At 46.0% G+C, this 10,720-nt stretch overlaps 2 protein-coding genes across 4 annotated transcripts; both read right to left on the bottom strand.

Moving 5' to 3' along the window:
- Positions 1–1,211: 1,211 nt before the first annotated feature.
- CHCHD1 (coiled-coil-helix-coiled-coil-helix domain containing 1) lies at positions 1,212–2,535 on the bottom strand. Of its 2 annotated transcripts, XM_038534383.1 has the most exons (4): positions 2,367–2,535; positions 2,124–2,242; positions 1,942–2,033; positions 1,392–1,518 (listed from the first exon to the last, which is right to left on the bottom strand). In XM_038534383.1, the coding sequence occupies exons 1-3, from the start codon at positions 2,488–2,490 to the stop codon at positions 1,944–1,946; spliced, it is 333 nt and encodes a 110-aa protein (XP_038390311.1). In that variant the 5' UTR covers positions 2,491–2,535; the 3' UTR covers positions 1,392–1,518; positions 1,942–1,943. The 2 variants fall into 2 exon arrangements, with proteins under 2 accessions (XP_038390310.1, XP_038390311.1); XM_038534382.1 differs by lacking the exon at positions 1,942–2,033 and having other exon boundaries at positions 1,212–1,518; positions 2,367–2,528.
- Positions 2,536–5,074: 2,539 nt separating this feature from the next.
- On the bottom strand, positions 5,075–10,689 carry FUT11 (fucosyltransferase 11). 2 transcript variants are annotated; one of them, XR_005357964.1, is made up of 4 exons: positions 9,966–10,689; positions 9,224–9,849; positions 7,079–7,579; positions 5,075–6,833 (listed from the first exon to the last, which is right to left on the bottom strand). XR_005357964.1 is itself a non-coding variant. In XM_038534381.1 (3 exons), exons 1-3 carry the CDS (start codon positions 10,671–10,673, stop codon positions 7,432–7,434), a joined length of 1,482 nt encoding a protein of 493 aa, XP_038390309.1. In that variant the 5' UTR covers positions 10,674–10,689; the 3' UTR covers positions 5,075–7,431. The 2 variants fall into 2 exon arrangements, 1 of the variants encoding a protein (XP_038390309.1); XM_038534381.1 differs by having other exon boundaries at positions 5,075–7,579.
- Positions 10,690–10,720: the final 31 nt, after the last annotated feature.

Here is a 10,720-nt window from a genome sequence, read left to right as displayed (position 1 = left end):
TTAAAAATTACAAAGGAAACCAATTATGTCGAAATACAATTGCCAAATTAATAAAACAAATTTGTAACACACTGATACTTTATTTACACATTAAGACCCAAATACAGTAATTTTGAAGCTAGTGATGGGTATAAATGATACTGAGGTATCTGCAATCTACTATATGAAAATATGATTTCACATAGGTATTGCTGACATACTGTGGTATGTTTCCCTCAGTCCTAACTGAAGTGCTAAATTTCAGTTGTAGTTAAAGACAAAATTTCTTTCCCATTTATGTCCACAGAACTCAGGTCCATCCCAAAGTGCATAGGCACTGGGCTTCTTCCTACAGCCAAGAGCCTCAGCTTTCAGAACTAGGCAACTGCCCAGTGCTTTATCCATGGGATATGAGGACTATAGGAAGAGGTAGCTGTGGGGGTCAGGGAAGTAAGACCCCTTCTTTATCTTAATAATTACCCCATTGGAGCTTTAGAAACCCCACTGATCCCTTTGTCATTTTAATGCTCTAATATATATAGAAAAGGTTAGATTAGTTATGCCTGAAAGGGCAGAGGTACCTAAAATGCTACACAATTGTTTCTAATATCAAGGGGTCACAGAAGTTAATGCCTTCAGCAACTAGGGAGGTAACTTAATGAGAGAAGTGAACAGGTGATACAAAAAAGATAACTGCCAAACAAGTTTCAGTTTTACCATTTGGGAGAGGCCAATGCCAGGTACCTGGGGAAGGGAGACAAATGATAATCAGCTCCACTTAATTATTGCCATGCAGGAAGAAGAAACTGGTGTTGCCAGATCCTTTTTTTTTAATGGAAAGCTAAAAAGTGGATTTTTAATAACATTTTCTTATTTTTGAAGGTGGTCATCTAATTAAAAAAAATTTTTTTAATTGTGTTGGCTAAATAAAATACATCTGCAGTAACTTTGGTCACCAGTTTGTGAACTTTTGATGATTCTGGGAGCATCCAGGGGCTATACACAAAATAGGCAGTCACTAAATACTTACCAAAAAACCCTCTGCGTAGGCAGACTTCAACTCCCTTATTGCATCTGAAAGCAAGGGCACTAAATAGTGTAAGGTCTTCAAATACAGAGCAAGAATAAATTTGTCCTGCTCCGGGGGCAAATCAGGGAGCAAAGAACTTCCAAAGTCTTGGGGAGGATACAGAGTTCAAGTATGGAAGGAGAACCTAATCTACAACAAAGGCCAAGTTCTCTTAGACAATTTTATTTCAAGATAAAGCAAAACTTCCATCCTGACAGTGAGTCCCAAGGGTGAAAAGGCATCTTGCCCCCTTCCGCCTTTCAAATAGAGAGAGCATGGCAGTGCAAACATCTCTAAAACACCTCCGCGTAGTTCTCAGTGGCTACAGTCCAGTCATAGAAAATGATTCTCCATTTTCAACTAATATGAGATTTGTTAGGAAACCTCTGTAACAATGTATTCAGTTTCTTGGGGGGTAAATTCCCAGATTCTCCCAACGTGTACTGGATGGATCTCATCTTTCGGGCTGCCTGAAAAGACAGAATGAAAACAAAAATGACAGCTCTTCAGTTTATCCTGACTTAAGCCAACAGTTCTTACAATGCACAAAGCACATTAATACATTAGCCAGCCTGGAATTATCTGTGTCATCTTCCCAGTCCCCTTTCAAAAGGAACTTGGGACCTACAGGTGACTGTATGGCCTGAAACTACCATGCCAGCTAGCAATTCATTCTAGGCTAAAATCCAAACAACTGGCCCTTCATTATCTTTAACTCTCTTTCAGACAATAATGTCCATTTGAGCAACACTTTTAAATTTTACAAAACGATTTTCCCATTCGTCTATTTAACTCACAAAATTCTGTAAGGCAGGGGTTAATATGAACCTCATTTTACAACTGGGATAGCTAAAGCTTCGAGCAATGAAGCAAATCGCTCGAGATGACAATACCTTCAAACCCATAACCTTTTCCACTCTGGCGTGAGTGAAATCGCTCCCACAATTTTCCTCGCCTTTTTAGAATGAGAAGGACTTCCTATCAGCTGGCAAGAGGCAAGGAGAACAATTACTTGTATCCGTCCCCCCGCCCCCAATTTTCCTCCAAAGAGGGCACCCGAAAAGCCTTCTGTCACCTCAGCCCTTGAAGCACAATCGAAGAAATCCTGGATCTCTTTTCTGCACGCTTCGTCGCGGAATTCATTCTGCTTCCAACACGCCATCATCACCGACATCTCTGTGATACAAGTCGCCTCTGGAGGAGCAGAACGAGAGCACCCTCAGTCACAAGGAAACCTTTACCTTCAGGCTCTCCCACAAGCCGCCCCATGCATCCGTCCCGCTTCCGCTCTGGAGCCTCCCTGGCTCCCATTGCTCACCGCCCCTCTCCCGCCGTCGTTCCCCGACACGGTTAGCTAGGATGAGGGGCTTGTTGGGCTTCAGGATAGGTTTCCGCGGGTTTCCCAGCCGCGGCAGGCGACCCCGCAGACTGGGCGTCGCCATTGCGCACCGAGCTCCCGGCAGGCTCTGCGTCGCCTTGCGTGACCCTGCGTGACCCCTAGGCACCCGACGGGTTTAGGCGCGCAGCCTGGAGGAAGAGGGGCGGTCGCTCGGTTTCTTGGCCTTCTAGGCCGGGTACTGGCTGGGCTCGGACGCCTGTTGTTCAAGACCTGTGTGCAGGTTAGGAGGAGAGTCTTTGGGGCTCGTGCGCTGACGTGGACCGCTCTCTTATGGGCTCCGGGCGATGCTAGGCCGGGAACATCCGGGAAAGGACCCGATAACTGGGACACCCGTTGATGGTGGTGGTAGCTGGCTGAACCAGAGGATGACGTCCTCTGGACGGCTGACATAGGCAGAGGATGGGAGCGAATATGAGGTTTTTTTTTAAAGATTTTATTTATTTATTCATGACAGACACCCACACACACACACACACACACAGAGGCAGAGACACAGGCAGAGGAGAAGCAGGCTCCATGCAGGGAGCCCGACGTGGGACTCGATCCCAGGTCTCCAGGATCACAACCCCGGGCGGAAGGCGGTTCTAAACCGCTAAAAAAGAAAAAAGAAAAAAAATAAAAATAAACCGCTGAGCCCTCCGGGCTGCCCGAATATGAGATTTTGAGATGTTAGTTTGGGACAGATTCTTACTATGCTTTTTTTTTTTTAATTCCTGTTTTAACTAGTCTAAAAGAACTGTTGGATTTTACTCTTTAAGACCACCCCAAAGCGGTAAAGAAAAATTAGGCTCATATAAACAGTTGCTACTACCGGGGCACGCGGGTGGCTCAATTAAGCGTCCCACTCTTGATCTCAATTCAGGTCTTGAATTCCGGGCTGTGAGTTCAAGCCCTGCATTGGGCTCCATGCTGGGTGTGGAGTCTACTTCAAAACCATACAGAGGCGACTGAGTGGCTTAGTCAGTCAGGCCTTCAGATGCCGTCGTGATCTCAGGGTCCTGGGATTGAGCCCCGCTTAGTGTGCTCTGCTCACTGGGTGGGGTGGGAGTGGGAGGGTCTGCTGCTCTCTTCTGTGAATCTCTCTTGCTCTCAAATAAATAAAAATAAAAAATCTTTATTTTTTTTAAGATTTATTTATTTATTCATGATAGACATAGAGAGGCAGAGACACAGGAAGAGGGAGAAGCAGGCTACATGCCTGGAGCCCGTCGCAGGACTCGATCCGCGGACTCCAGGACTGTGCCCTGGGCCGAAGGCAGGCACCAAACCGCTGAGCCACCCAGGGATCCCCAATAAAAATCTTTAAAAAAAATAAAGTTATTACTACTTATATATCCTTTGCTCTCCTTTGTAATGATCTCATTGGGTAGGGTGAGGTTTAAGCATTTATCATCAAATTTAATCCTCTCTCCAATCCTGTGAAGATACTTGGTGGTATTCCTATTAACAGACTTGATCCTTCAGTTGTGATGCCTAGCTTCATCAGACTTGCTTCTAAGTGACTTTTAGCTTCTTACAAAATTCAAAGATGTGCCAAGGATTCTCAGAGCATTTAGAAATGAGCACCAAGGAGCGCCTAGGTGGCTCAGTTGGTTAAACATCTGCCTCTGGCCGGGGTCATGATCTCAGAGTCCTGGAACTGAGCTTGTATCTGGATCCCTGCTCTCCCTCTTCCTCTAGCTGCCACTCCCCCTGCTTGTACTTCTCTGTCAAATAAAATATTTTTATTTATTTTTTAAATATTTATTTATTCATGAGAAACAGAGAGAGGCAGAGACACAGGCAGAGGGAGAAGCAGGCTCCATGCAGGGAGCCCGATGTGGGACTCAATCCCAGGTCTCCAGGATCAGGCCCTGGACTGAAGGCGGTGCTAAACCACTGAGCCACCCGGGCTGCCCTGTCAAAATATTTTTTTAAATAAAAAAAGAAATGAGCTCCAATAAGTGTTTCTGGTAATGGGAGCCTAACTTGAACAGCTTTTAGTTCATAAGAGGACTACTTTGGAGGAACAATATTTATTTGGTTGTGTAAAGTTTAATGTGCTAAAATGAAAATCATTTATCACAGATGTTTAATTTTCCCAATGATCTCTGCATGACTGGTTCTTTGTCATCTGTTGAGTTTCAGTTCCTGTCAGAGAGGCCTTCCCTGATTTCCCCCTCCCCCCTCCCTACCATCAAGCCACTTCAGTTTTTTCATAGTGCCTATCACAGTTTGAATTATCTTGTTCATTTATTGTTTACTTACCAGCAACACCCATTTAAATTTTTTTTTTTTTTTTAATTTATGATAGGCACACAGTGAGAGAGAGAGAGAGAGGCAGAGACACAGGCAGAGGGAGAAGCAGGCTCCATGCACCGGGAGCCCGACGTGGGATTCGATCCCGGGTCTCCAGGATCACGCCTTGGGCCAAAGGCAGGCGCTAAACCGCTGCGCCACCCAGGGATCCCTACAACACCCATTTAAAATGTAAGCACCATGAGAGAGGGGGACCCTGTCTTACTGAATCCCCGGTGCCCAGAATAGTGACAGTAAATACTTGTTAAGTGAACAAATGTTTGACATATTTTTCCAAGTCTCCAAGTGTATCATACTCAGCCTAGAAATATAACCAAATAGACACACTGTTTAAAAAGAAGTCATTTATTATACAAAATGAAACCTGAGATAATAGAAAATTGCAACATATGGAGTAATAAAGGCATCAGTCCCATGCTCCACCACCACTCCAGCAGCACAAATAAAACAGATTCTTAACCAGACACTTCTACCACCAATAATGCTAAACCTTTTGCTGTTTACAGAGCAAGCTGGGCCCTAACGGTAGAAAATGCACATTGTTTGCTCTCTCCTGATACTGATTCTGGTGGAAATGTAGCACCTGGTTTACTCTGCTCTTTTATGAATACTTTTATGGTGACAGGATTAAAGGAGAAAGTCTGGGAAGTACTATCCAGAAAGCAGGCATGAGTCTCCAGCCACAAGCATTCTTAAACAATTGGCCCACTTTGTACATAAAAGTGCTAAAGGAATGCCAGTGTGAACTGGTGCAATTAGGGAAGGATGATTTTACAAATTGCACTTATCCTTTTTATTGCACATACTGAAACCTGATTCCTAAGTTTGCACTTGAACAGTATATTTTGCATTATAAATCAGCACCTGCATTTAAATAGATTGCAAGTTTAGAAATCAGAGTCCCTGAATATGACTTCTTCTGTGGGTCCCTACGATACCCAATTTTAGTATAAATGTGTTTGAAGGTCTGTCTTACCCTCTTGTTCTTTTCTGCACAAGCCAAACAGGTTAAGCAAACTTTCTATGCTGTTGTTTTACTAAAAAATACAATGGAAAAAGAACCACCCTGGCAGTGAAATCCAGCCCAAATTGTTGTTCTCCTTGGCCACATCCTTAGATGTCATGATACTAAGGATGAGACCCTCGTTGTTGAAAAGCATCTAACACATACACACACATCTGGTTGTAAATTAGTATGTGTGTGTATATAAAGGTACGTATACACATTAATTTACAAACAGATAAACTGATAGGCAGATGGAACTTCTCTAGTGCTAATTAATGCATTAATAGTACATTACAACCAGAGTAGTGTTAAGATCCAAAGTATTCTTTTTCCACCGGCCCAGAAAAATCTAATGGTCCCCCTGCCCATTAAGCTTTATTTTCAAACCACAGCAATAAAAGGCTGAAGCTATACCCTCAAATCTGCCTCACAGCTTTTTATTTAGCCAGCCACTTCTGGCTATTTTGCCTCACCTCTCATCTCCTTGCGCTTAGGAAGAGGAGATGGGTTCCATCAAAATGTAGCCTCGATAAGTATTACAAAGTTATACAGAAGGGTATCAGTAACAGAATGAATGAAGTCGGAGTATTCATCCCACATAAAATGAAAAATGCTACATAATATGAGATACTTACTACAACTATATTGCTGGGCTGTTTTTTCCAACATAATTTTCATGACTCTGGGAAAAATGGGACTTTTGTAGCATATAAAAATAATAAAATAGAGGGAAGAGTTCATCAGGCAGACAGAAAAAACCTAAGACTTATCAAATCTGCAGTTTGATTTGCACTGGTCTATTTTAACATTTCAAAATCATTAAAAATCATCAAAGAGACTTTTTTTCTGTCATCATTTCCAGTCTTAATCTCTAACCTAAAATAGAGCAAGACAATTCATTAAATTGACATGGCATATATTAGCCATTGAATCTTTCTGTGCATGAGTTGAGAATGAATTCCAGATATGCTCTAAAAACAAACAAAATAGCAGTAAGAAAAGCTGTCAAATCTATAGCCAGTTTAATGCAGAGGAGAATGAATGTAGGGATGGTGGCAAGGTCATTGCATCTTCATTAGATACTGTGGAAAAGCAGGAAAGAAAAATCCATTTAAATTAAACAAGTTTGACATCAAAGGCAAGTAAATGACATAAAAAAATACAATTCCATAGAACCAGAATACAACCCACGAGGAGTTTGGCTGTACCACCAACATAACAGTATATAAAGTAGAAGATGAGGAAAAGATTAGGAAAAAGTACTAAATAATGAAGAGTTTAAGGAACAGCATCAAAGTTTTAAGACCCTAAACCTGACCCATCTTACCTCATTCTTAGCCAAGTGCCAAGGTGTTGTTCCAATCACAGTTGAGAGGATGAAATGGCTAGAGAAAGATGTAGTTCCTTTAAAATTCTGTTCAATCAGCACTTTGAAATGAGTGGGTGTTTCAGGCTTTTGCTTCCCACTAATCCAAGAACTGGAGGCCTTATTACCACAAGCTGAGACACTGGATACACATCACTAGGCTAAAATATCAGTGGATATAACTGGAATTCCTTGAACTCATTATAAGACAGTGTTCATTAAGGGTTGTGCAGCAGATGCCCCTTATGTCCCATAGTAGAATAAGGACTTCCATCTCCTTAGCTCTACCAAGTTAAAGGCTCTTGCAAGGGTAATTAGAGATTTTGGTTCCTTTTCATGAAGATCTCATGTAGGTAATCCCAAAATTTCATCTGCTTTGTCTCATTGTTGTGGATCATGGCAGTGAGAGCTTCCCCCTGGTCCAGACCTTGCCAATAATCTTGCAGCCACATCTCCTTCCAGCTGAAACATCAAAAGAAAAGTTGGATTATGGAACCTCTACACAGCTATGAGTCCTGCCTTCTCTGAATCGTGTCAAAGAAATCTTAAGCAGATACAGCAGTCTCTGGCTGGGACAGGGCTCTGCTTTGAAGGGGAGGAAATGTGAAGTAAATCTAGTAGTAGTACAGGTGACAGTAAATTGCAAACGTGTATTTATCACACAGCCCACACAACCCACCCCTAATGAGTTAAAGTTCCTGACTTGCTCACTCCTGGTTCCCAAATATGGAAGGAGTTCAGAGGAAGGCAGGGCAAGGGCCAGACTACGGAACCAGAAGTCTCTGAAAGTAAAGCCTGGAGCCTCTTTAGTTATTGTATAAATTGCACCTTTAATGAAGGTGCAGTGATGTCCAGTGTCTAGATGAAACATATTTTCTTTTTTAAATGTTTTACATTTTGCTTCTAGTAAATCATAATGAATTATGTTCAGCATAGATACAAACTACTTGGCGGAGGAGGACTCCATTCCCAGAACCAAACTGTGCCAGCAGTGTATACAAACAACCCTCTGCTGCCATCCACTGTGTAAGCCAGTCTCTGCAGGATATTCTAACAGCCTTGCTTTCTTAAGCTTAATAATCAGAGCTTAATCACCTCTCCCTGAACACCTGTGGTTTCCTACAAGTGGCTTCAACATTTTCCCACCCTACCTCCCATGCTGACATTGTTTCCCAATGCACCGCCTGGCAGTAGCTTCCTCACTTCTCTTCCAATTCACCCACCATTTCATTATTATCTATTGAAAGCAGTCCTATTTTGTTTAGAGTGAACATAATTGTTTTTATTTTAAAGATTTTTTAAAAATGGATACTTTAATTTTTTTCTAAGATTTTATTTATTCATGAGAGACACAGAGAGAGAGGCAGAAACAGAGGGAGAAGCAGGCTCCTTGAAGAGTCCACCCCAATGTGGGACTTGATCCCAAGACCCCAGGATCACGCCCTGAGTCAAAGGCAGATGCTCAACCGCTGAGCCACCCAGGCATCCCGTGAACATAATTTATCATCCAAATCAGAGTACTTTTAAGAATGAAAGAAGGTGCTACTAATAATTATACCAACAGACGTAAACCCTGCTGCAGACAAACCTCTCAAAATACCCATCTTTGCACTGCTCATTCCCACCCCCATCATATGGAAGGTACTGAATAAACAGCTGAGTTGATTTTCAGGACAGTCCAGCTCCTGAGCCTGGTATTCAAGCTCTGTAGAGCCTGGCCCCAGCTTATCTACCCAACTTTGTCTCTCCCCCATCACTTGCTCCGAACAGGCCCCCTCGGCTCTGGTTGAAGCCTTTTGTTGTTGTTGTTGTTGAAGCCTTTTTGAATCACTATTGTAAACACTGCTCACATAAGCTGATCCTCATGTTGTTGCCTTGAATTGTATTTTGCATCTTTTACTGAGCTTTTTCGGTCTGGTCTCCCCAACTAGACTCCTGACACTTTTTCTTTTCCCTGACACTTTAAAGGCAGCCTAAGCCCATGTCATGATTTTCTTATACAACAAACAATCCCCTCAGAATCTAGTTACTAGCTCACTGCCCACAGTAAGCAAGTAAGTCAGCCATTTGATTTGATGGCGCTACAGGGACCCCAGCTATCCTTACCTGTCATTCTCAGGAATCTCTTCCACACTGCCAAAGCCAGGTGTGGGCACTGGACAGTCCATGTGTGAGGGCTGGGCAATGTGAGGTTCAGGGCCAGGGATGTCCCCGGGAGAGGCTGCGTGGGCTTTCTCGGCCTCCAGACGAGCCAGTTCATGGTCACAGACAAAACACTCGAAGCCATTGAGGTAGTTAGGCAACATAGGATCATTCACTCCCCACTCCCGGTGCTCCAGACTATCCAGGAGGAACTGGTTGGTGATGCCCCCAGGTTGCTTATATGCCAGGTATTTCATGTATTCTTCGTCATTCTTGTCCAGAAAGTCAATAAATTCTGCCAGCTTCTGCGGGGACTCAAAGTCATCGATGAGGATGATGGAGTGATTGTCGGGCATCCAGTCCCTCACTGAAGGAGAGCCGCGATACACAGGCACGGCCCCGAGATGCATGGGGCGCCACAGTTTCTCGGTCATGTAGTCATCACAGATGGCATTTTCGAGGGCCAAGTGGAACTTATAGCGAGACAAGAAGGCCAAGAGCTCTGGATCCTCGGTGGTGGCTGTGGCTGTGTCCTGTAACCGCGGAGTGGGCAGCTCCCGGTTTTGCAGGCATTTCCCATAGGAGTCCACCTGAGCGGGGTAGAGGACGGCCGTCAAGCGGGTGCCGCAGGTCGGCCCGGGCACCGGAGGTCCCGGCCTCAGCCGCGCGCCCCCTCGCCCCCCGGCCCCGCCCCGGCCCCACCCACCGGGATGTAGCGCATCAGCTCCCGCACGTAGCGGTCCCGGTCCGCAGGCACGTCGCAGTGGGACTGCAGGTAGAGCAGCGGCGCGTAGCCCCGGAGCCGCCACTCGGCGCGCTCCTCTAGCGGAGGCGCCGCGCGGCGCAGGTAGGCGGCCCCGGGCAGCCACTGCAGCGGCAGCGGGTAGTCCGAATGGCGGCTGAAGGTGGCAGTGAGATTGAAAAGGCGGATGCCAGGACCGTGGCTCAGCAGGAAGTTGTTGAGGGGCGACTCCTCGTGCAGGAGCGCCCAGCTCTGATGGGCCAGGCGCGGCAGCGGCGCCTCAGACGCGCGAAAGTCGGTGCCGTAGAAGAGCAGCGCGCGCGTCCGCGGGTGCCCCCGCGCCCGTCGGTCCCGGGACGCCACGCACGCCCCGCGCGCGCACTCGATGCGCTCCGAGTCGCCGGGGAAGTGGGGAAACAGCCCCGGGCTCCACCACAGCAGCACCGGCAGGCCCACCGCCTCCTCCCCCCCGGGCCGCGGGGCCCCGGGGCTGCGCGCCACCCCCACCGCGCCCAGCGCTGAGGGCGGCCGGAAAACCGCACCATCCCACGGCTCCGTCCAGGCCGCCTCCCCGCCGGTGTCCCCCTCGGCCTCAGGCCCGGGGCCGCTGACCGCACAAGCACTCAGCGCCCCGAGGACGGCAAGCACAGCCCAGCCGCGGCCTGCCGCCATGGCCGCTGGCAGCTGCCCCGCCACCCCCCCAACTCCTCCCGGCGGCA

Source organism: Canis lupus, chromosome 4 (assembly GCF_011100685.1).
Source record: "Canis lupus familiaris isolate Mischka breed German Shepherd chromosome 4, alternate assembly UU_Cfam_GSD_1.0, whole genome shotgun sequence".
Taxonomy (NCBI): Eukaryota; Metazoa; Chordata; class Mammalia; order Carnivora; family Canidae; genus Canis; species Canis lupus.
This window is presented reverse-complemented; position numbering and strand designations above follow the sequence as displayed.